Consider the following 26,842-nt stretch of genomic DNA (forward strand, 5'->3'; position numbering starts at 1 on the left):
TGACCTAGGGTTTCAGGAACCGGGGACTGGGGAGACTGATATTGAAATTGTGCATGATTCTAGAACAAGCGTGAGATAACTAAGGCGTGGTGTGTGCTGTGTGTGGAAATTACTGCATTGGTATATGTGACTGGAATTCTGATTTTTATGATAATGATTGCATTACACATAATATAAAAACAATCAGCCTCTTTATATACGAGGGTGTCGATACATGAGATAAGTCTGTATTGATACCGATAATACATCCTTGGAAATAAAACACCAGGGACGGGATAAGTGTATAAAGATAGAGAAAGCAAGATGGCAGGGCCAAACATAACTATACCCAAATTTAATGAACATCTAGAACAACGAATGACAGACAGAGCAAGGGGAAAAGTACAGTGTAGGAAAGTTAAAAAAGTGGCGTTGGAGAGCAGGAGGGTGCAACCAAAGAAATCAGATACGATGTGTGTGGCCACTGAAGCAGCTTCCCCAGAGGCCAGTACCAGCACCACTCCTGGCCCCACCTCACTATACAGCCTAAAAGGCACCATGACTTTTGGCCCACAACCACAACCATGGCCTCAGCAAGGCACTCCACCAGGTCCTCCTAGAAGAGGGAACTACCTGTGCTACCATTGTGGAAGAACTGGACATTTCAAGCGTGATTGTTGGGATCTGCAGCAATCTAACCATCAACCCCCAGGGAGGGGAAGAGGCAGAGGAAGGGGAGGACCCCCACAACAACCATAAACCCACCTGTCTGAACTCCAGGTGCCCGAAGGCGTGATCCTCATCCAATACTACTACCACCGACATCACAGACTGAACCCAACCAAGGCGATATAGCACAGTTACAGAGCTCAGCAGGACCCTATGAACACTCAGTCTGGGCCCAGGAGGGGGCGGCAGAGGACAGGACGAACTCTGGAGGTGCCATGATGGAAGACTAGTTGAACCAGCTAGACTCTGCCCAGAACTGTTGAGTGAGGCCCACGGGCCCACGCACGAGGGAAAGTTTAAGACCCTCCAAAAGGTTTCACACATCTGGTGGCACCCTCACATGACAGAAACTGTAGACAGGTTTTCAAAATGGGTAGAGGCAATTCCTACAGAAACTACAGAAATAGAGGATGATAGGTCAGTCATTAAGTGGCTACAAACTAAGTTAATACCCAGATATGGTATACCAAGGCAGATAAGATCTGACAACCACACATTTTAGCAACAAACACCTGAAAGAGGTGGAGGAAAGATTCGGAATCATGCACAGATTCGGTTCAGTGTACCATCCTCAGTCCTAGGGACTCGTGGAACACGCCAACCTAGCCAAGGGAGGGAGGTCATATGCCCGCCCTTGATATACAACAGATAGAAATGACTGATTATGTGAAGAAATTGACGGAACTTTCTGCAGCACTCTCTTCTCAGGTGCGGAAGGCCCAAGAGGGGGAGCTGACGGGAAGTCCGCTGCCACTAAAGGTAAAGGTGGGAGACTGGGTGAGGGTAAAGGTCCACAAGAGAAAGTGGCTGGAACCCAGGTGGACTGGACCGTACGAAGTGAAGGAGGTTACTTCACACTCAGTCCAGGTCAGAGGTAAATCAGGAGCACCCTGGCACCATCTAACACATTGCACACCAGCCCCCACTCCTTCTAGAATACTGACAGAAGTCAGAGCTGATTTGAGCAGCAAAACCACAATTTGACACCAAAACATGTATATTCCCTTATGGAACAACGAACCTCGACCAGGTAGAAGGAGGAATCTTTCCCCCTGGGCAAGGTTAGGTATCTCTGATTGTTTGTTCATATGTCTTCTGCTAGGGACAGGGTTATTACTCGGTACCCTATTATGGCTTTTGGATAAACAACACACGCAGACTCCCCTTGATACTTCAACCTCCAAAAACACCTCAGCCTCCAACACCTCGGTGCAGTCACGTGTTAGACGTGCTGCAACCGATACAACATGTACTCCCACGCAGGCTAATAGCATTGTTTTTTGTGTACCCTTAAACACCACCACTACTATTTCATTAAAATGGGAAGCACTGAAGGACGTGAATGGTGGTATCTACAGTAGGTATGATTGGTATATGACTAGAGGGGGTTGGAATGAGTGGTCATGGAAAAATCTAGTAGCTGAAACCAGAGTTAATTGGGCTAGCTATTCAAGAGGGGAACAAATTCTTAGATGGAGGAAGAAGCTAACCCTCACAAAGAATGGGAACGGGGGTCTTACCATTATCATTCGAGCAGGAGCAGAGGAAAATTGTCAGGATTTTATACTAGCACCATATATGGGTTCTAGCTCTAGACAAGCTCATTGGAAAATAGATGTATGTAGCAAACGGCTGTACAAGCCGTCTGCTGTAGTGGTGGGGAACGATAAGAGCAAACCTAAGAATGTCAAAGCAGGATTAGGGGTGGGAGGACAAGTTGTTATGTCTACTACTCCCCGCACCCCTGATGATGATTTTTTAACTGCTACAGGTATTTCTGGATATTCTAACAATTGGCTACTACTAACTGAGCAAGCAGCAAACATCACACGTAAAAGCTGTGTTGTCTGTATGGGAGCTAGACCTTTATTGCGAATTGTTCCGGCTGTAATTCTCGATGACTGTATATTACCCCTTATGAAAAACGATAATCCTAGATCAAACTGTACCGAGTGGGATAAAATGTATCCTTTAGTGTCTAAAACCGATAAAAAACCTATTTTCTCCTCTACCGTAGCTAAGGCTAACTTCACCTGTATTAATATGACAGGTATGGGGATGACACTGGGAGATCTGCCTGAAAAATGGTGTGGTACCACCCTTCCTGGAAATGGAAGATTTAGATCAGTCTCCCGAGCAGATGTCTGGTGGTGGTGTGGGGGAACAACCCTATTTGATAGACTTCCCACCGACTCAACTGGGACCTGTGCCCTTATAAATCTCTTATTACCAATTTCAGTTTACCCCATAGGTGTTCACGATTTGATCACTCGTATAAATGACCAAGGCCCTAGAAAGAGGCCCAGCTGGACAAAACGCGCGGAAGGGTTCCCAACCAGAGATTCAACATACATAGATGCGATTGGGGTGCCCAGGGGAGTACCAGACGAGTACAAATTAGTAGACCAGGTATCAGCTGGATTTGAATCCTCCCTTTGTTGGTGGTGTACCATTAATAAAAACGTCGATAGAATTAACTACATACATTTCAATGTCCAAAAGTTAGGTAACTGGACACAACAAGGTTTTGAGGCCGTTCATGGTCAATTAGCTGCAACTTCCTTGATGGCATTCCAGAATAGAATTGCAGTAGATATGCTTTTAGCTGAACGAGGTGGGGTTTGTGCTATGTTTGGTGAACAGTGTTGTACTTTCATTCCTAACAACACTGCTGCAGATGGAAGTTTAACTATTGCTTTGGAAGGATTGAGGACTCTTAATGGGAAAATGAGGGAACATTCTGGGGTGGATACCTCTATGTGGGATTCCTGGATGGATGCCTTTGGAAGGTACAAAACCCTTATTTCATCAATCCTAGTCTCAGTAGCTGTGTTTATGTCAATCCTCACGCTGTGTGGTTGTTGTTGTATTCCATGTGCTAGATCATTGATTACCCGTTTAATAACCACAGCAATTTCACCTACCCCTAAAGACCATGTTGAAATGTATCCCCTCTTGGGGAATGACTGTACAGAACAGTATGTTAACAAAAATGGACAGCCCTGTAATATTAAGGGAGGACCAATGGATTGCCCATTTGATAATCCTGAATGTCTGTATGGTTTTGTCCCTGGGGGTGGGTGGGCCTGTAATGATTACAAACCTGAACAGCGACAATTGGAGGTTAGCGATTTCGAAGACCAACTCTGATTGTTGTATTCACTCACTAGAGGGGGATTAACATTGTTTAATTAACTAGCCATATAATTAGTATGCTAGTTTTGTTTTCTTTCCTTCATTATTGTTTTTCTTTTAAGACTGATTCAACTATGCTTAATGCCAACATAATTAATGGATCACGTCTAGAAGACGTGAAGAGGGGGATTTGTCGTAGTAAATATATTTACTCGTAGTGAATATAAATGTTATAGATGTGTAAGATGTTGTGCAAAGACCTATTTAGGTCAGGAGCTTGTTTTCAATAAATGCTGTTCCTATGCAAGAACAATGGACAGAGGACCATATCTTGTCACCAGGTGGCCAAGGACAACACCCACGCCACAGGCCACAATCACTTGCTGCTCCCCACGAGTTTCCCTTGAGACACACACACACACACACACACACATCTCACTGTGGACGCACACTCATTCTCAACTTGACACACATACACACACACACACACACACACATCTCACTGTGGACGCGCACACATTCTCAACTCCCCTTCTACTGGTCGGGTGCCAAGGGCAGAGGACTCTGCCGTGCACCAATGGGGCATCTGCTCTGGACAGAGCAGACCCGCCTCCTACGCCTCGGGAACCAATCAAGGGACTAGAAGAAGGACCCCTTCCTTGCTGTTACATTGTATAAAGAATGTTGAAAACTCTGTTTAATCATCTTTCTCAACTGTCTCCCTAAGAGGCAATTGATTGGGTCCATGCATGTTAAACTAACAGTACAAGATATCTCCGTGTTTAATAAACTGCCTTTTGCTTAAACAAATTCCTCTCTGTCTAGCGTCGTTGGTTTGTACTTCCTCTCCTAATTATGTGTTCACCAACACCACCATACAGAACATCTGGGTACAACTCAAACATGAATCTCAAATACACCAAATAGTTTAGTCATGATAAAAACCAACAGCTATATCCCATAACCCCCTTCCATTCCATATCTATAATGGTCAGATGATGTGGTTCTGCTCCTGTCCCCCAGATATTTACTGTCCCAAGGGGTCTACCCAGTACCCACCCTCCCTCACCCCCTATCAACCTGCTAATGTTCATTTTGTTACAGAGCAGTTTAGTCTTTGTTTAACAACCACAAGTCCACAGATATTCACAATTATATTCATAATAAAAATCAGGGACACCTTCTTTGACATTAATAAAAAGTACTTTATTTTGTTAACATTTCCAATCTAAAAGCAATACAACCACACGTACAGATGTAAAGATGCAGAAACACAAATTGATGACCAAAGCTGAAGCTATAGATAGATGTTTAGAATGATGGAATGACAGACAGATAGGTGTTCTCTGTGTACAGGGGGTCTACTGGGAGCAGTGGTGTGGCTCCAGTGTGTGAGTGACGGGGGTCTGGTCCTTTAGGGTGGCCTCACAGGTGACTGAGCCAGCATTCCTCCACTGGTCAGTGGGGAGGGTGAGGCTGCTGCTCCAGCTGTAGTGACCATCCTTCTCCAGGACCTCCAGGCTCTGGCTGCCCTGCAAGGCTCCCCCGGCCCCCAGCCTCCAACCCAGCTTCCAGCCCCCCGGGAAGCCCCTGTTGGCCAGGCACACTAGGGCAACATTCCCCTGGTCCTGCTCCTCACTGGAGGGGAGTAGGACGGTCAGGGAGGGACGTACCACACCCACTACAAGAGAGAAGGGGAGGGGGGAAAGGAGAGATGACATGTAAGGGGTAAACTGGACAAGAACCTTGAAGAACTTTCAACAACTTTAACATGAAGAAACAAATCTGATACTTTTAAAAATAGGACAAGGTCTGTGAAAATGGCAGGTTATGTATATATCTTCTACAGACTTTCACTTCCCTCCAATAACATATATGAAGCAAGACCACACACTACAATCAGTGATGTGTTAAATTACAGTACAGATATTAAACTTAGATGCTTACAATATAAAAAGTTGAATAATGCATCTTAACTGGTTTAGTGTACTTAAAGACATCAAACACTAAAACTATCCTTTTCTGTTCACAGATGTTTGGTATATGACATTTTTATCCTTGAAGGATCATTAGATAATATGGAAACAATAATTGGAATTAAATCAATTAAACATCAACAAATACAACTATTTCTCAAGAATGACTTTTTGTGACTTTTTAAATGTTTAAAACGAATGTATTATAAAAATGATAAATCTCAAGGTACTTACAGTCAATGATGAGTTTGGTGCCGCCACCGAAAGTGTACCACAGTGATACAGACTCATTGAACAGCCGTACAAAAACCTCCTGCACTTTATACACACCAGTAACTCTCTACACAACACACATTCAACCCTACCGCTGATTGTCAGTCAAAAACACCATATACAGGTGTTACGGATACAGGTATCCTGTGTCCTGTGTTTTCCTCTCCTTCTGCCCTAATCACAGGTGTCCTGTATGTTCCTGATTGGTGGTCATTGAGGTGTCTGCTGATTGCTAAGGTGGACCAATCAGTGAACATTCCTCTGCATGGCACCACCTGTTGCTGGTTTTTCAATCACACATCCCTTTGTATAAAAACCAGTCAGTTGTGTTTGTTGAGAAAGACTGTTTCCGTATGTGAGTATGGATACTGTGGTATCCTGTGTATTGTGTACTCACTAAGTTGCTGGTTACTCTGTTTGGTAATTTTGTTAGAGACTATTTTCGTATGTGAGTATGGATACTGTGGTATCCTGTGTATTGTGTACTCACTAATTTGCTGATTACTCTGTTTGGTAACTTTGTGTGTTTCTGGGAAAAGGGGAGTTTAAGCAAGTTGCCCTTGGGCGTACATTACCCGTAGGAAGAAATCTGTCTAAAAACACTAGTTAGACCTGAGCGGACCACCCCCTGTATTTTTGTATGATTAGCAGTAGCTTAGCGGTTCTTGAGGCAGGCAAGATCAGTTTAGGGGTGTTTTACACTATTGTTTCATTTCTTGGGTCCTGCTCAGCCCTTTTTCCCAAACCTTTACCGTGTGTTCAGCAATAAACCTTTTATGTTTGACGGTAGTTTATGGTTGTCGTGTAGTCTTTGTTCGCACTGTTCCATGTCATCATTCTAATTTGCATGAGTTATGTTACGGGCCTCTTCTCCATCCACCCTAGACGTTTAAAGCCACAGGGTTCGTAACATAAAGTGGGGGCTCGTCCGGGATTTATCTCATTGATACTCATGCAAATTAGTTAGTGTCTGGTTCAGTGTTGAGCTTGGCAGCTGTAACTACCAGTTTTTTTTTGTGTTCAGTATTCGACGGCTCGTGTTGCTAGTTTAGGATGGCTACTTTTGAGTTGGATGCATTTTTGGAAAACCCTACGTGGGAGGTTTTTGAGAATTGCCGTAGAGTGGATCTACAGGCTTTGGCTGACCACTTTTCTGTACCCATATCCAGGGTTTTAGTGAAAGCCGAAGTGAGGAAAGCAGTGTTAGAGATATTGTTGAACGAGCGAGTGCTTGAGTTACCGCCGCCTGAGTCTGCTGCTCCTGTAGGGGATGTGGTTGCTGCTCCTGTAAGCCCATCGGTGTCTGAGGACGAGGCTAAGGCTCCAGCCACATTGCCCCGTTTTGACCCACTCTCCCCACTGACTGACAGTGATGCCAGGATGGATGTCCGCTCGACACGGCTCCAAATGGAGGCGGAAGAGCGGGCACAAATCAGGCAAGACAAGCTGGAGATGCGTAAAATGGAGCTAGAGGCAGAACAGGAGACGCGTAAGCTAGAGGCAGAACTGGAGACGCGTAAGATGGAACTGGAGGTGCGTAAAATGGAACTGGAGGCAGAAACAGCGAGGTTAGTCTCTGCTCATACTATGCCTGCTAGTGAGCCATCCTCACCAGCTGTGTCGTCTGCTACTTTTGATATTAGTAGACAGATCACCTTGGTACCTGTGTTTAGGGAGTCAGAGGTTGATTCCTATTTCAGTGTTTTTGAACGTATAGCGGTAGCATTGAAATGGCCCGAAGAGGTATGGTGCCTATTACTTCAGTGTAAATTAACAGGTAAAGCCCAAGAGGTTCTGTCAGCGCTACCTCTTGAAGACAGTTTGAATTATGACGTGGTCAAAGCTACTGTTCTTCGTGCCTATGAGCTTGTTCCTGAGGCATATCGACAGAGATTTAGGTCTCATAAAAAGGCTTCTACTCAGACTTATGTGGAGTTTGCTAGAGACAAAGGAAATCTGTTTGACAAATGGCACAGTGCTAGTAAGGTAACTGATTTTAACTCTCTACGGGAGTTAATCTTGTTAGAAGAGTTTAAAAATTGCTTATCCGAACGCATTGTAGTTTATCTGAACGAACAGAAGGTATCCTCATTGTCGGAAGCGTCTGTATTGGCAGACGAGTTTGTGTTGACGCATAAGAGCGTGTTTTCGGCTCGTACGGAGAGCAGGGCCGCAGAGTTGTTAACTTTTAGTCCTAGTCGACCAGCAGTACATCCAGCACGCCCAAAAGATGTGCGTCACTGTTTCTATTGTCATAAGGTGGGACATTTGGTTAATGATTGCTTTCTGCTTAAACGCAAACAGGGGATGCCTCAGCACGCCAGGCCGCCAACGGGTGTTGGGCTGATTCGTACGGTTGTAAGGCCGGAATCAAGACGGAGGCCTCATAGTGAATGTGGTTTGAAAGTCTCTGTCCCAGATCACAGTTATGAACCGTTCATTTTTGAGGGGTTTGTTTCTATATCAGATGACGAAGCGTCTCAGCGTCCAGTTAGAATCCTCAGAGATACTGGTGCGGCGCAGTCGTTCATTCTATCTGATGTGTTGCCCATGTCCAATAATACATATTGTGGTTCCAGTGTGTTAGTACAAGGAATTTAAATGGGATTTGTCCCAGTGCCATTGCACTTTGTGAACGTACACTCTGAGTTAGTCAGTGGAGTGTTCAGAGTTGGCGTACGTCCTAAGTTGGCAGTAAAAGGTGTGACATTTATAATGGGCAACGATATTGCCGGAGGAAAGGTGATACCCGTATTGGAGGTATTGGATAAAAGTGACCAGTCTCTCTCCGAGGAGCTGGCACAGGGTTATCCAGATGTGTTCCCTGCTTGTGCTGTCACACGTGCTCAAGCACGACAAGTGGGTGAAGTGATAGATTTGTCGAACACGATTCTATTCAGAGAGGGTGACCCAGAGGATAGTTCGGGTGCTACCTCTGGTAAGCTGGTGCAGTCTGACCAACAGTCCAGAGAAAGGAAGAAGGATGTGGAACTTGTTGCTGAGGCAATACAGTTACCAGTTACTCGTGAGCAGCTGATCGCTAACCAAAAGGTTGACATTAGCCTGGCTAAATGTTTTTCTAGTGTTGTCTCAGAGGAGGAGCTAAAGAAGAAAAACATGGCATACTTCATTGATGGTAATCTCCTCATGCGTAAATGGACATCCCATGTTGACGCTGGCGGAGATTGGAATGCTGTTTACCAAATAGTGATTCCTACAGCCTTTCGACAAAATGTTTTATCCCTCGCTCATGATCACCAGTGGTCCGGACATCTGGGAGTCACCAAGACTTATAATCGAGTTTTGCGACATTTCTTTTGGCCTGGTTTAAAACAAGATGTGGCTCAGTTCTGTCGGACTTGCCACACCTGTCAAGTAATTGGGAAACCGAACCAGGTTATTTCCCCCGCGCCTCTTTGTCCCATACCGGCCATAGGTGAACCATTCGATCATGTGATGGTTGATTGTGTTGGACCATTACCAAAGACAAAATCTGGTAACCAGTTTATGTTGACGATTATGTGTGTGGCCACCAGGTACCCAGAGGCCATTCCTCTGCGAAGGATTACTGCTCCGGTAGTGAGTAAAGCGTTGATCAAATTCTTCTAATTTCCTTTCTAAACTTTTCAAACAAGTGTTAAAATCCTTGTCAGTTACACACCGTGTGTCAAGCGCATATCACCCAGAGTCTCAGGGTGCGCTTGAACGTTGGCATCAGACACTGAAGTCTATGCTCTGTAAATATTGCTTGGAATCTGAGAAAGATTGGGATGAGGGAGTTCCTCTAGTTTTGTTTGCTGTCCGTGAGACAGTACAGGACTCCCTAGGGTTCAGCCCAGCTGAACTGGTGTTTGGACACACCATGAGAGGACCTATGAAAGTCCTTAAGTCCTTATGAAAGTCCTTATTTTAGCAAGGGCAGCGCCATGGAGGGCTTCCACCATGCTTCCGCCATTTTAATGTAGCCAAAGTAGTCAACAGGGTGGCAATTCCTATGGGTTGTAGCCTGAATGGCACTGCCCATGCTGTCACAGATGCTATAATGGTACAAACATAAAGATGAGTCCTCTATCTGTCTGTATGGTTCATGTCCGTTCAAGTGAAACGTCCCATCCTTACTTTTGATAACTCTGACAGCATGTGTATGCCACACTAGTTAAAGCATAAAATTCACTTTTTATTGCCAGCAGTCAAATTCTGGTGACGTTGATGCTGTTGTGTCATTGCACACCTATCTATAAAGCAATAAACAGTTTGCAGGCCCGGTCTGTAATTCCACCAACAGCCTGACACGGCCACTGTTTGACAAATAACTATTTATTATCTGTCTGAACTGATCTTCAGCATGATGCCATTTTAGCACAAGAGGGCGCCATCAACCTGAAAATATCAGAGCCATTAATTTACTGTAGATAGTAAGGCTCCAGTAAGCATCACCTATATCCATTGGTCTAGTCTGTTCAGTCTTCTCAGAGCCACAGATGATGATGAGGAAGATGACATCACTGATTCCACTGCTGATCACGCTGGGGTTCCTGACTCAGGGTGAGAAACTCTCAGCATCTCTCCCTGTGGTCTACTGTTTTTAAGAGGTTTTAATGGGCTTGTACATGTTTGGACATGGAAAAAGTTGATAATTCCTTTATTTTGATTATTATGACTAATCAAAGATAATTTCCCACTGTTTCCATTTCAGAGTCATCTGCACAACGTGTCCTGAATCAAGATGATAAGCCAAAGTCAGTTTGTCTGGGAGAGTGTGTCTATCAGTGCTGTTGCAAGTTCAACTGGTGTTGATGATGACATGAGCTGGTACCTGCTGAAACCTGGACAGGCTCCTAAACTCCTCATCTATGAAGTAAAAACCCTTCAGTCTGGAACACCATCTAGATTCAGTGGCAGTAGATCAGGTACTGAGTATAGTCGTGGACAAAAGTTTTGAGAATGACACAAGTATTGGTCTTCACAAAGTTTGCTGCTTCAGTGTTTTTAGATATTTTTGTCAGATGTTACTATGGTATACTGAAGTATAATTACAAGCATTTCATAAGTGTCAAAGGCTTTTATTGACAATTACATTAAGTTTATGCAAAGAGTCAATATTTGCAGTGTTGACCCTTCTTTTTCAAGACCTCTGCAATCCACCCTGGCATGCTGTCAATTAATTTCTGGGCCTGACTGATGGCAGCCCATTCTTGCATAATCAATGCTTGGAGTTTGTCAGAATTTATGGGTTTTTGTTTGTCCACCTGCCTCTTGAGGATTGACCACAAGTTCTCAATTGGATTAAAGTCTGGGGAGTTTCCTGGCCATGGACCCAAAATGTCAATGTTTTGTTCCCCGAGCCACTTAGTTATCACTTTTGCCTTATGGCAAAGTGCTCCATCATGCTGGAAAAGGCATTGTTCATCACCAAACTGTTCTTGGATGGTTAGGAGAAGTTGCTCTCGGAGGATGTGTTGGTACCATTCTTTATTCATGGCTGTGTTCTTAGGCAAAAGTGTGAGTGAGCCCACTCCCTTGGCTGAGAAGCAACCCCACACATGAATGGTCTCAGAATGCTTTACTGTTGACATGACACAGGACTGATGGTAGCGCTCACCTTGTCTTCTCCGGACAAGCTTTTTTCCGGATGCCCCAAACAATCGGAAAGGGGATTCATCAGAGAAAATGACTTTACCCCAGTCCTCAGCAGTCCAATCCCTGTACCTTTTGCAGAATATCAGTCTGTCCCTGATGTTTTTCCTGGAGAGAAGTGGCTTCCTCGCTGCCCTTCTTGACACCAGGCCATCCTCCAAAATTCTTCGCCTCACTGTGCGTGCAGATGCACTCACACCTGCCTGCTGCCATTGCTGAGCAAGCTCTGCACTGGTGGTGCCCCGATCCCGCAGCTGAATCAACTTTAGGAGACGGTCCTGGCGCTTGCTGGACTTTCTTGGGCGCCCTGAAGCCTTCTTCACAACAATTGAACCTCTCTCCTTGAAGTTCTTGATGATCCGATAAATGGTTGATTTAGGTGCAATCTTACTAGCAGCAATATCCTTGCCCTTTTTGTGCAAAGCAATGATGACGGCACGTGTTTCCTTGCAGGGAACCATGGTTAACAGAGGAAGAACAATGATTTCAAGCATCACCCTCCTTTTAAAGCTTCCAGTCTGTTATTCAATCAGCATGACAGAGTGATCTCCAGCCTTGTCCTCGTCAACACTCTCACCTGTGTTAACGAGAGAATCACTGACATGATGTCAGCTGGTCCTTTTGTGGCAGGGCTGAAATGCAGTGGAAATGTTTTTTGGGGATTAAGTTCATTTTCATGACAAATAGGGACTTTGCAATTAATTGCAATTCATCTGATCACTCTTCATAACATTCTGGAGTATATGCAAATTGCCATCATAAAAACTGAGGCAGCAGACTTTGTGAAAATTTATATTTGTGTCATTCTCAAAACTTTTGACCATGACTGTACACTCTTACAATCACTGGTGTCCAAGCTGAAGATGCAGGAGATTACTATGGTATGGGTTACTATGGCAGCCCAGAGCGTTTCACAGAGTGATTTAGAGTCGTACAAAAACCTCGCTCAGTAACAATGTACAGAGACTGTACTGCTGCAGCTGGGACCTACTGCAGGTGTTGAGGAGCAACAGACTCTGACATGAAACACACAGAGTTAGACATTCCCACACCAGGACAACGTTACTCTGGTTACATCATGACAGGAGCATAGTTCACCAAACCACCTCCTCTACACAACCATAACCATTACTTCACCTCCATATAGAAACCACCACTTTACTACCATATCATTGACCTTCACCTCTGGAATGTTCAGATAGAAATGCATTGTGTAGAACAGACATCATTATCTGTCAAATAGATCATGGAGTGTTAGATCTATTCATTGTATTTCTACCTTTAATGTTCGAAACGTTTCACCACACTGAATGCAGGCCTGATTTGCATGGTCAGGGTGGGAGGGTTTTGCTTCTCCCAGAATACCTCTGTCCCAAGGGGGGGTGTGTGAGAGAGAGAGAGGGAGAGGGAGAGAGAGAGAGAGAGAGAGGGAGAGGGAGAGGGAGAGGGAGAGGGAGAGGGAGAGGGAGAGAGAGAGGGAGAGGGAGAGGGAGAGGGAGAGGGAGAGGGAGAGGGAGAGAGAGGGAGAGAGGGAGAGAGGGAGAGAGAGAGAGAGAGAGAGAGAGAGAGAGAGAGAGAGAGAGAGAGAGAGAGAGAGAACCGAACACCTACTTGGAGATGACAGCATTCCCTCCCCCACATGCCCCCCTAGGCACAACTACAACAACATAACCATCAAAAATGGGTCACAACTCCTGCAGCTCTGTCGCACACTGGGTATGTACATAGTCAATGATAGGCTTCGAGGGGACTCCTATGGTAGGTACACCTACAGCTCATCGCTTGGCAGTAATACTGTAGACTACTTTATCACTGACCTCAACCCAGAGTCTCTCAGAGCGTTCATAGTCAGCCCACTGACACCCCTATCAGACCACAGCACAATCACAGTCTACTTAAACAGAGCAATACTCAATCATGAGGCATCAAAGCCAAAGGAACTGAATAATATTAAGAAATGCTATGGATGGAAGAAAGTAGTGTCGAAACCTACCAAAAAACAATTAGGCAACAACAAGAACAACAGACAACTCCTGGACAAAACGTTCCACTGTAATAGTGAAGGTGTAAACTTGGCAGTAGAAAATGTAAACAGTATATTTGACCTCTTAGCTTCCCTATCAAATCTAAAAACCTCTTACAGAAATCCGAAGAAACGCAACAACAGTGACAAATGGTTTGATGAAGAATGCAAAAACCTAAGAAAGAAATTGAGAAACCTAACGAACCAAAAACATAGAGACCCAGAAAACCTGAGCCTGAGCCTCCACTATGGTGAATCACTAAAACAATACAGAAATACACTACGGAAAAAGAAGGAACAGGATGTCAGAAATCAGCTCAATGTAATTGAAGAATCCATAGACTCTAACCACTTCTGGGAAAATTGGAAAACATTAAACAAACAACAACACGAAGAGCTATCTATCCAGAACGGAGATGTATGGGTAAACCACTTCTCCAATCTTTTTGGCCCTATACCAAAGAACAAACAGCAAAAAATATATACAGGATCAAATGCAAATGTTAGAATCAACTATTAAAGACTACCAGAACCCTCTGGATTCTCCAATTACATTGAATGAACTACAGGACAAAATACAAACCCTCCAACCCATAAAGGCCTGTGGTGTTGATGGTATCCTCAATGAAATGATAAAATATACAGACCACAAATTCCAATTGGCTATACTTAAACTCTTTAACATCATCCTTAGCTCTGGCATCTTCCCCAATATTTGGAACCAAGGACTGATCACCCCAATCCACAAAAGTGGAGACAAATTTGACCCCAATAACTACCGTGAAATATGCGTCAACAGCAACTTTGCGAAAATCCTCTGCATTATCATTAACAGCAGACTAGTTCATTTCCTCAGTGAAAACAATATACTAAGTAAATGTCAAATTGGCTTTTTACCAAATTACCGTACGACAGACCACATATTTACCCTGCACACCCTAATTGACAAACAAACAAGCCAAAACAAAGGCAAAGTCTTCTCATGCTTTGTTGATTTCAAAAAAGCTTTTGACTCAATTTGGCATGAGGGTCTGCTATACAAATTGATGGAAAGTGGGGTTGGGGGAAAAACATACGACATTATAAAATCCATGTACACAAACAACAAGTGTGCGGTTAAAATTGGCAAAAAACACACACATTTCTTTCCACAGGGCCGTGGGGTGAGAATAGGATGTTGTTTAAGCCCCACCCTCTTCAACATATATATCAACGAATTGGCGAGGGCACTAGAACAGTCTGCAGCACCCAGCCTCACCCTACTAGAATCTGAAGTCAAATGTCTACTGTTTGCTGATGATCTGGTGCTTCTGTCACCAACCAAGGAGGGCCTACAGCAGCACCTAGATCTTCTGAACAGATACTGTCAGACCTGGGCCCCGACAGTAGATCTCAGTAAGACAAAAATAATGGTGTTGCAAAAAAGGTCCAGTTGCCAGGACCACAAATACAAATTCCATCTAGACACCGTTGCCCTAGAGCACACAAAAAACTATACATACCTCGGCCTAAACATCAGCGCCACAGGTAACTTCCACAAAGCTGTGAACGATCTGAGAGACAAGGCAAGAAGGGCCTTCTATGCCATCAAAAGGAACATAAAATTTGACATACAAATTAGAAATACTTGAATCAGTTATAGAACCCATTGCCCTTTATGGTTGTGAGGTCTGGGGTCCGCTCACCAACCAAGAATTCACAAAATGGGACAAACACAGAATTGAGACTCTGCGTACAACGAAAAACACCAAATAATGCATGCAGAGCAGAATTAGGCTGATACCCGCTAATTATCAAAATCCAGAAAAGAGCCGTTAAATTCTATAACCACTTAAAAGAAAGCGATTCGGAACCTTCCATAACAAAGCCATCACCTACAGAGAGATGAACATGGAGAAGAGTCCCCTAAGTAAGCTGGTCCTGGGGCTCTGTTCACAAACACAAACAGACCCCACAGAGCCCCAACAACAACAACACAATTAGACCCAACCAAATCATGAGAAAACAAAAAGAGAATTACTTGACACATTGGAAAGAATTTACAAAAAAACAATGTAAACTAGAATGCTATTTGGCCATAAACAGAGAGTACACAGTGGCAGAATACCTGACCACTGTGACTGACCCAAACTTAAGGAAAGCTTTGACTATGTACAAACTCAGTGAGCATAGCCTTGCGAAAGGCCGCCGTAGGCAGACCTGGCTCTCAGGAGAAGACAGGCTATGTGCACACTGCCCACAAAATGAGGTGGAAACTGAGCTGCACTTCCTAACCTCCTGCCAAATGTATGACCATATTAGAGACACATATTTCCCGCAGAATACAGAGATCCACAAAGAATTTGAAAACAAACCCAATATTGATAAACTCTCTTATCTACTGGGTGAAAAACCACAGTGTGCCATCACAGCAGCAATATTTGTGACCTGTTGCCACAAGAAAAGGGCAACCAGTGAAGAACAAACACCATTGTAAATACAACCCATATTTATGTTTATTTATTTTCCCAGTTGTACTTTAACTATTTGCACATTGTTACAACACTGTATATATACATAATATGACATTTGAAATGTCTTTATTCTTTTGGAACTTCTGAGTGTAATGTTTACTGTTCATATTTATTGTTTATTTCACTTTTGTTTACTATCTACTTCACTTGCTTTGGCAATGTTAACATATGTTTCCCATGCCAATAAAGCCCTTAAAATGAACTGAATTGAGAGAGATGAGGGAGAGAGGGAGAGAGGGAGACTGAGCATGAAACAGCAGAACACACATACACCAAACAGTCACTGCAGGACAGATGACATACTGTAGCTTCCTCTCATTTATAGGAGAAATATAGTTTTAACAAAAACGACCACCTAGCTGAAGCTACATTTCCGTTTATTGTCACAATGAATTAATGAGTCAACTAATTCATCATGTTATTTTCAAAAAAAGTTGGTGTGCCTCAATGCTTGGTTGATAAACAAGACACACACAGCTGGCCAACAATTATGTGCAGCAGTATAGTGTGTGTAAGTACATGTGTGTGTTTGACTGATAGAGAGCCCTGTGAAACAGAAACTTATATTTGCGTGGTCCCTCTCCCAGAATAGAGCAGTACACTCCCCAGATGTTCCCCCATCCTTAACACCACACCAGAACTAGACCAGAGGAGGTTGGCCAGTGGACATCCGACAGACTGGCAGAGGGTAAAAGTTCAACGCCGTAGGTCAGACTTCAGTTACAGGTCATTTTATAGGTCACTGCACTAATCTTGTGTGGTGTCGACAGGAAGAGGTTGGCCAGCGGACGTCAGCCAGACTGGTAGAGGTCAAAGATAAAAAGGTCAGAGGTCAGTTCCCCAGGGAAGAGAGTCAGTCCAACCCCAACATGCCACCAGACTGCCTGTCACTTTATTGTAGTCAGCTTTTAGTTATCTTGACGAAGAGACTAGATGAAGAGAGCACCATTATCTAAGGTCAGATTTTACATCCCTGGTGCCCACTAGAATGGCATGAGGAAGTATTAGATAACTAGTGATGTTCATCTGAAGATTCATCAGGAATTCATCAGGAATCAGCACTGAGCCAGATTCATCATGAATTCATCAGGAATCAGCCCTGAGACAGATTCATCATGAATTCATCAGGAATCAGCACTGAGCCAGATTCATCATGAATTCATCAGGAATCAGCACTGAGACAGATTCATCATGAATTCATCAGGAATCAGCCCTGAGACAGATTCATCATGAATTCATCAGGAATCAGCACTGAGCCAGATTCATCAGGAATTCATCAGGAATCAACACTGAGCCAGTTTTATCATCAATTCATTAGGAATCAACACTGAGCCAGTTTCATCATCAATTCATCAGGAATCAGCACTGAGCCAGATTCATTACGAATTCATCAGGAATCAACACAGACAGATTCATCATGAATTCATCAGGAATCAGCACTGAGCCAGATGGAAGTCCTTCATCCCAGTCTAGAATACCTCCAGGGTCACTGAAAGGTCAGCAAGTGTCAGAGGTCAACAGTTCCAAAGTCACACGCTCAGACAAACACACAACCTCCTAATGCCTCCACCAGGACCTGTCCTGTACCGCACTGCAGCATCTCCCAGACCTAATCCTGAGTAAACTAGACTGGACATCAGTCAGAGGATAACAGTAACCTCCAGGTGATATGTCTGACCTAACAAGGTCATAGGTCAGATATGAAAGGTTGCACCTTGCCTCTGGGGTTTAGGACATTACAGAACATAACCATTCCTTACATCACTGGAGTGTGAAGCGGTGTATGTTCTCTGTATCCCAGCTTTCTCCTCCATCGTAACTAGGAGATCTGTCACAACGTTATTTTCATTCAGAAATGCCTCATAATGGTTATGAAGTTGGGCAAACAATGTTGTAGTGGCGCCGTGTTGAACTTGTTGATTTCCGGCTGTGTAGCCTACACAAACACAAATCAAAACAAAATGTTATTGTCAAGTAAACAAGCGATAAAACGTAAAAATATTTTGTTTGGTTAAAGCTTGTTGTATTATCTGCGTGTGCCTACAAGCTGCTGGGCATGTGGTTCCAGGCGAAGAGAAGCGAAAGAGCAAGTGGGAGGAGTTTGATTAAGATACAACCAATCAGAAAACTATTTTGTTGCCACCTAGTTGAAGCAACAGATGATGACATTCACTCTTTATTGCCAGCAGTAAAATTCAGTTAACCATTATGCTACTAATATCTGGTGACTTTGATACTGTTAAAGATAAACAACAACATTATTGTATCTGTCCCAGTATGGCGTCTGTGAGAGCACAGGCAGTACCATTGAGGCCATCTCCATTGTGAAGTCATCCATTTTCTTCCTCTACTACTCCTGAGATGGTTAACAAACTAAAAGGGTGCATACTGCCACCTAGAATGTGTTGTTTGAACCGGTATAAAGCCAAGGATGGCGATTTACTGCCACCTGCAGTAATGATATGTTTCCTCATTAGTATAATTAATTGGCTGATCCCTCCTGATGACCAGGATGGATTTATGTGATCCTTCCTTCCCAGGAAGTACCACCCAGTTGACTACTTCAAAATGGTGGAATCCCTCAATGGCAATGTCCATGCAAAAATGGTTATCTCCATCTGAGGCCTCAATAATTCTTTATGGTCTGAACTGAACTTCAGCATGATGCCATTTTAGCACAAGGCCCACCCATGCAGCACCAATTCCCAGTCATGTAAAATCCGTAGATTAGGGCCTAATTTATTTATTTCAATTGACTGATTTCCTTATATGAACTGTAACTCAGTAAAATCGTTGAAATTGTTGCGTGCTGTGTTTATATTTTAGTTTAGTATAGAATTGTCAAAACTCCAGTCACCCAAGTCATAGACTGTTCTCTCTGCTATCGCACGGCAAGTGGTACCGGAGCGCCAAGTCTATGTCCAAAAGGCTCCTTAATAGCTTCTACCCCCAAGCCATAAGACTGCTAGGCTGCTGAACAATTAATGAAATGGCCACCCTGCCCCCCTTGTTTTTACACTGCAGCTACTTGCTGTTTATAATCTATGCATAGTCACTTTACTCCTACCTACATGTACAAATTACCTCGACTAACCTGTACCCCCGTACATTGACTCGGTACCGGTACCCCTTGTTTATAGCCTAGTTATTATTTTATTGTGTTACTTTATATTTTATTTACTTTAGTAAATTTAGCAAATATTTTCTTAACTCTATTTTCTTATAACTGCATTGTTGGTTAATGCTTGTAAGTAAGCATTTCACTTTGTATTCGGCACATGTGACCAATTGTATTTTATTTTATTTGGATAGCAATACACTAGTGTTGAATGAATACACTTACATGTAACTAAATACTATGGTCAATTCCAGGCCACCACAGATGTATTAAGCTATTGTATTCCACGTTTAAAGATTAATGTGTTTATTTCATTGCATTAACAGTTTCATAATCTGTCCTGAGGGAGGGTATTTCCATAGAGAAGGTGCTTTGCATTGTCAGCTCATGCTTCAGTGCTCTGGGAGTGTTTATAGCCCTGTGAGTTTCAGACTGCAGGACTGAGATCTGTCTTCACACTTTAAGACTGCAGTGTTATTATCGTTGGGTTCAGTCTGTTCAGTCTTCTCAGAGCCACAGATGATGATAAAGATGATGAAGTCGATATCACTGATTCCACTGCTGATCATGCTGGGGTTCCTGACTCAGGGTGAGAAACTCTCAGCATCGCTCCCTGTGGTCTACTTGTTTTAAGAGGTTTTAATGGGCTTGTACATGGAAAAAGTTTCAAATTCCTTTTATGTGGATTTTTAAGACTACTCAAAGCTAATTTCCCTGTTTCAATTTCAGAGTCCTCTGCACAACGTGTCCTGAATCAAGCTGATGAATCGAAGTCAGTTCGTCTGGGAGAGAATGTGTCTATCAAAGCTGTTGCAAGTTCAACAGGTATTGATGATGACATGAGCTGGTACCTGCAGAAACCTGGACAGGCTCCTAAACTCCTCATCTATAGAGTAAATACACTTCAGTCTGGAACACCATCTAGATTCAGTGGCAGTAGATCAGGTACTGAGTACATTCTTACAATCACTGGTGTCCAAGCTGAAGATGCAGGAGATTACTATGGTATGGGTGATTATGGCGACCCAGAGCATTTCACACAGTGATTTAGAGTCGTACAAAAACCTCCCTCAGTCAGACTGCACAGTGACTGTAATGCTGCAGCTGGGACCTACTGCAGGTGTTGAGGAGCAACAGACTCTGACATGAATCACTGGTTTACTGAACACACACCTCAAGTCCTGGTTATATGACATCACCAAGCATAAATAACCACTACATTACCACCATACAGAACATCTGGTTACAACTCAAATACACCAAATAGTTTAGTCATGATAAAAACCAACAGCTATATCCCATAACCCCATTCCATGTCTATAATGGTCAGATTATGTGGTTCTGCTCCTGTCCCCAGATATTCACTGTCCCAAGGGGTCTTCCCAGTACCCACCCTCCCTCACCCCCTATCAACCTTCTAATGTTCATTTTGAAACAGAGCAGTTTAGTCTTTGTTTAACAACTACAAGTGCACAGATATTCACAATTATATTCATGATAAAAATCAGGGACAACTTCCTTGACATTAATACAAAGTATTTTATTTTGTTAACATTTCCAATCTAAAAGCAATAAAACTACACACACAGATTTAAAGATTCAGAAACACAAATTGATGACCAAAGCTGAAGCTATAGATAGATATTTAGAATGATGGAAAGACAGACAGATAGGTGTTCTCTGTGTACAGGGGGTCTACTGGGAGCAGTGGTGTGGCTCCAGTGTGTGAGTGACGGGGGTCTGGTCCTTTAGGGTGGCCTCACAGGTGACTGAGCCAGCATTCCTCCACTGGTCAGTGGGGAGGGTGAGGCTGCTGCTCCAGCTGTAGTGACCGTCCTTCTCCAGGACCTCCAGACTCTGGCTTCCCTGCAAGGCTCCCCCGGCCCCCAGCCTCCAACCCAGCTTCCAGCCCCCCGGGAAGCCTCTGTTGGCCAGGCACACTAGGGCAACATTCCCCTGGTCCTGCTCCTCACTGGAGGGGAGTAGGACGGTCAGGGAGGGACGTACCACACCCACTACAAGAGAGAAGGGGAGGGGGAAAGGAGAGATGACATGTAAGGGTTAAACTGGACAATAACCTTGAAGAACTTTCAACAACTTTAACATGAAGAAACAAATCTGATATTTGTATTATATAAAATAGTTTGTGAAAATGACAGGTTATCTATAAATATATACTACACACTCTTTTACTTCCCTCTAATAACATCTATGAAGCATGAACACACACTAAGTTCAGTGATGCGTTAAAGTACAGTACATAAACAAAACTTACGTGCTTACAATGAAAACGTTTTCATAATGCTGCTGAACTGTTTTTGTGTATTTAAAGACATCGAACACATCAAACTATTATTTTCTAATGGTGGATATTTGGTATATGAAGTTTCTGTCCTTGAATGATCATTACAGTAGATATAAACATTGCAACTAATAGGTATAAAATAAATTAAACATTCAAAACGACAACTATTTAACAATTTTGACTTTTTGTGATTTTATAAATGTTCAATTGAATGTATTATAAAAAGGAATGAACCTCTTGTACTTACAGTCAATGATGAGTTTGGTGCCGCCACCGAAAGTGTACCACAGTGATACAGACTCATTGAACGGCCGTACAAAAACCTCCTGCACTTTATACACACCAGTAACTCTCTACACAACACACATTCAACCCTACCACTGATAGTCAGTCAAAAACACCATATACAGGTCATAACATTCAAATTAGTTTATGTTTGATTTTTCAGATTATACATTTTAGCTGATTTCCCCCAAGACTTTAAAATATAAATGTTGGAGATGTCAAATATCTCTGACAAACTCACTAAGTACAATAAGGCAGCCATATAGAACAGCAAAACACTAGTATTTAATTTATATGTATTTAAAAACTATGGTCAAGTCCTTCCACAGATTTAGGTAAGCTCTTTCCTTCCATGTTCAAGATTATTTTTGTGTTGCATTAACAGTTTCATCATCTGTCCTGAGGTAGGGTATTTCCATAGAGAAGGTGCTTTGCATTGGCAGCTCATGCTTCAGTGCTCTGAGAGTGTTTATAGCCCTGTGAGTTTCAGACTGCAGAACTGAGATCTGTCTTGACACTTTAAGACTGCAGTGTTATTATCGTTGGGTTCAGTCTGTTCAGACTTCTCAGAGCCACAGATGATGATGAAGATGATGAAGTCAATATCACTGATTCCACTGCTGATCATGCTGGGGTTCCTGACTCAGGGTGAGAAACTCTCAGCATCTCTCCCTGTGGTCTACTGGTTTTAACAGGTTTTAATGGGCTTGTACATGGAAAAAGTTTCAAATTCCTTTTATGTGGATTTTTAAGACTACTCAAAGCTAATTTCCCCGTTTCAATTTCAGAGTCCTCTGCACAACGTGTCCTGAATCAAGCTAATGAATCAAAGTCAGTTCGTCTGGGAGAGATTGTGTCTATCAAGGCTGTTGCAAGTTCAACTGGTATTGATGATGACATGAGCTGGTACCTGCTGAAACCTGGACAGGCTCCTAAACTCCTCATCTATAGAGTAAAAACACTTCAGTCTGGAACACCATCTAGATTCAGTGGCAGTAGATCAGGTACTGAGTACACTCTTACAATCACTGGTGTCCAAGCTGAAGATGCAGGAGATTACTATGGTATGGGTGATTATGGCGACCCAGAGCGTTTCACACAGTGATTTAGAGTCGTACAAAAACCTCCATCAGTCAGACTGAACAGAGACTGTACTGCTGCAGCTGGGACCTACTGCAGGTGTTGAGGAGCAACAGACTATGACATGAAACACTGGTTTACTGAACACACAACTCAAGTCCTGGTTATATGACATCAACAAGCATAAATAACCACTACTTTACCACCATACAGAACATCTGGTTACAACTGAAATACACCAAATAGTTTAGTCATGATCAAAACCAACAGCTATATCCCATAACCCCCTTCCATGTCTATAATGGTCAGATGATGTGGTTCTGCTCCTGTCCCCAGATATTTACTGTCCCAAGGGGGTCTACCCAGTACCCACCCTCACTCACCTCCTACCAACCTTCTAATGTTCATTTTGAAACAGAGCAGTTTAGTCTTTGTTTAACAACTACAAGTGCACAGATATTCACAATTATATTCATAATAAAAATCAGGGACACCTTGTTGGACATTAATACAATGTATTTTATTTTGTTAACATTTCCAATCTAAAAGCAATACAACCACACATACAGATTTAAAGATGCAAAAACACAAATTGATGACCAAAGCTGAAGCTATAGATAGATATTTAGAATGATGGAATGACAGACAGATAGGTGTTCTCAGTGTACAGGGGGTCTACTGGGAGCAGTGGTGTGGCTCCAGTGTGTGAGTGACAGGGGTCTGGTCCTTTAGGGTGGCCTCACAGGTGACTGAGCCAGCATTCCTCCACTGGTCAGTGGGGAGGGTGAGGCTGCTGCTCCAGCTGTAGTGACCGTCCTTCTCCAGGACCTCCAGACTCTGGCTGCCCTGCAAGGCTCCCCCGGCCCCCAGCCTCCAACCCAGCTTCCAGGCCCCTGGGAAGCCCCTGTTGGCCAGGCACACTAAGGCAACATTCCCCTTGTCCTGCTCCTCACTGGAGGGGAGTAGGACGGTCAGGGAGGGACGTACCACACTCACTAGGAGAGAAGGGGAGGGGGAAAGGAGAGATGACATGTAAGGGTTAAACTGGACAAGAACCTTGAAGAACTTTCAACAACTTTAACATGAAGAAACAAATCTGATACTTTTTTAAATAGGACAGGGTCAGTGAAAATGGCAGGTTATCTATATATCTTCTACAGACTGTTTCACTTACCTTCAAGAACATCTATGAAGCAAGACCACACACTATAGTCAGTGGTGTGTTAAATTACTGTACATATATGAAACTTAGATGCTTACAATATAAAAAGTTGAATAATGTAGCTGAACTGGTTTAGTGTACTTAAAGACATCAACCACTAAAACTATCCTTTTCTGTTCACAGATGTTTGGTACATGAAGTCCTTGAAAGATTATCAGAGCATATGGAAACATTGCAAATAATCTGAAGTAAATAAATTAAACATCCAGAACTACAACTTTTTGGGACTTTATTAATGTTAAAATGTATGTATTATAAAAAGGAATGAACCTCTTGTACTTACAGTCAATGATGAGTGTTGAGCTGAATCTCAGGAGTGAGTCAAAGAACTACACTTCCCAGAGTGCACCAGCAGCAGCAAACCGGCTGCTTGTCACCTGATCAGTCATTTTCACTGATTTGGAGCACCTGTGAAGGCATGGAGGGGCTCAGTCATTCAGAAGAACAAACTTCAGAGAGAAGACACCAAGTTCACTCACAGGTTCAGTCCAAAGACGCCAATGGTAAATGGTTAATTCATTTAAGTTATTTAGAATGTTTATTTAAATGTTTAAACTAAGTTAAGTTCATTAAAATGTTTAATTAAAATTGTAACTTTTTGTTCTGTCTTTAAAGGTTTACAACCTAATTTACTGGCTAATTTACTGGACAGACCAATCAACTGAAAGCAAACTAAAAATAAAAAAGATTGAGTCAGAAATTTGATTTGTCCCTGTGTCCTTTGGATGGTGAACAAGAGGAGGACTTGACAGTTGTAAACCACGCGGAGCGGCCTGGCCCTGAGGATAAACGGCTTCAGATCCAGAAATAAGCTGTTGACGCAGAGGAAGTCAAGATGGCGGAAGATGTCCTGGGGAAGTCGGTCCAGCAGCTCAAAAGGAGAGGACCACTGCAAAAAGCAGCTTCACCAGACAAGCCAACTTCATTTCAAGAGGAGCAAGCAGCATGCTTCAAGTGGAGTTAAAGGAGGAATTCACTAAGCTTTCAGATTGTTTCAGAAAGATGCTCGATGCCAACGATGACTACAGGATTGGACTGGAGGCTGACATGACTGAGGATAAGGAACCAGGTCTTAATGAACAGCAAGAGGCTGACATTGATAGATCTGTAAATGAAGGTGAAACAAAGTTGGCGGAGATAAGAGACATTGTTCAAACAAACCTGTGGTCGAGGTATGGAAGGAGTGAACTTCTTGTGGCAATCCTGGAAGCAGAAAAAGCCAATGATAAAGCGGCTGATGTACCTGTGGAAAGTGCCAATTTAGAGGGCTATGAAGTGCACCTCGCTCTCTTGGACAAGAGAATAAAAGAGGCCATCTCAGCAATGTCAACATGGGAGCGATGGATCCCTGTAGGATTAAAGGACGAATTAGATGGAAGAGTCAAGGACATAAGAGCATTCTACTACAGGCTTGAGTTAAGGAGACCTGAATTTGCCACTGCACGGACGATCAATGAGCAAGGCACAGGAGTGAAACTACTACCCCAACCGGCAACATCCACACCAATAGTGAGAATCAAGCCAATCTCTCTACCTATCTTCAATGGAAGCAAGAGAGAATATCACAGATGGAGGAAAGACTGGGAAAGGCTACAAAAGCAGGGAGAGCCATCCAGATCAACTGAAGTTAAGAAAATTCAACTCCTGGAGAGTGTGGATGACAAAATCTCAAAAGACCTCAGACTTTCAACCTACACCACTGCCGATGACATGTTCAGAGTCCTGGAGAACAGGTATGGCAACAAGTCAACCATCATAGTGGAAATCCTGGAAGAGCTGGAGAAGATGCCACATGTGAAAGGGAACCAACCAAGAAAGGTCATTGATCTCATACAGTCAGTGGAGAAGGCTCTAGCAGATCTCACAGAGTTAGGAAACTCTGGAGCCATAAATAACCCACTGGTAATTAGATCCATTGAAAGCAAGTTGCCTGACTTCATTAAAAGAGACTGGGTGATGTTCATGGTTGAACCCAGAAACAATGTCACATCAGACAACCACTTTGTCATGCTCTTGAAGTTCCTGAAAAGTCAAGAAGAAATACTAGAGAGACTCGAACAGCTCAGAACTGTGGAGAAGGTGGAAAAATCAGATCGTTTGGACGAGAAGTATGACAGAAAGATTGCCTCAACAAAAACCACAAAGAAAGAAGAGCTTGATGAGGTATGTGGTGATAGTGGGCACAACAACAAAATCTTCTTCTGTAGAAAGTTCAAAAGACTTAAGCTACCTGAAAAGAAAACTGTCTTGAGAAAGCTGGGAGCATGCAGAAAATGTCTCGGATGCCATGATGAAGATGGATACTGCAGAGACACTTTCCTATGCAGAAACAAAGACTGTAAAAGGGAAGGTGGTGCCCCAGACCCCCATTTTTTCCTCTGCCCAAAACGAGAAGTCAAAAGAGGGGAAGAGAGAGAGAGTGGAAAAGACGGCAAAGGTGAAAGCAAGCTAACGGATGAACAAGAGGAGATCTTGTCTGAACTTTCCCAGGAAATGGCAGATCGATGCAGAAAGGCTTTCACCAACACCAACAAAACCGCAGTGACACTCGATGCTTCTGGCCAGTC

At 43.2% G+C, this 26,842-nt stretch overlaps 3 gene segments (V, D, J or C); all 3 read right to left on the bottom strand.

Annotated features, from left to right (window-relative positions):
• Nucleotides 1–5,032: 5,032 nt before the first annotated feature.
• On the bottom strand, nucleotides 5,033–18,603 carry LOC121564102. The segment is given in 3 exon segments: nucleotides 5,033–5,524; nucleotides 6,054–6,159; nucleotides 18,571–18,603. Coding segments are annotated over 3 exon segments (459 nt in total).
• A 2,332-nt stretch (nucleotides 18,604–20,935) lies between these two features.
• On the bottom strand, nucleotides 20,936–22,601 carry LOC121564103. The segment is given in 3 exon segments: nucleotides 20,936–21,398; nucleotides 21,936–22,041; nucleotides 22,500–22,601. Coding segments are annotated over 3 exon segments (528 nt in total).
• Nucleotides 22,602–23,598: 997 nt separating this feature from the next.
• Nucleotides 23,599–24,148, bottom strand: LOC123485748. The segment is given in 1 exon segment: nucleotides 23,599–24,148. A coding segment is annotated over 1 exon segment (357 nt).
• Nucleotides 24,149–26,842: the final 2,694 nt, after the last annotated feature.

This window comes from Coregonus clupeaformis, unplaced genomic scaffold (genome assembly GCF_020615455.1).
Source record: "Coregonus clupeaformis isolate EN_2021a unplaced genomic scaffold, ASM2061545v1 scaf0839, whole genome shotgun sequence".
In the NCBI taxonomy this organism is placed as follows: domain Eukaryota; kingdom Metazoa; phylum Chordata; class Actinopteri; order Salmoniformes; family Salmonidae; genus Coregonus; species Coregonus clupeaformis.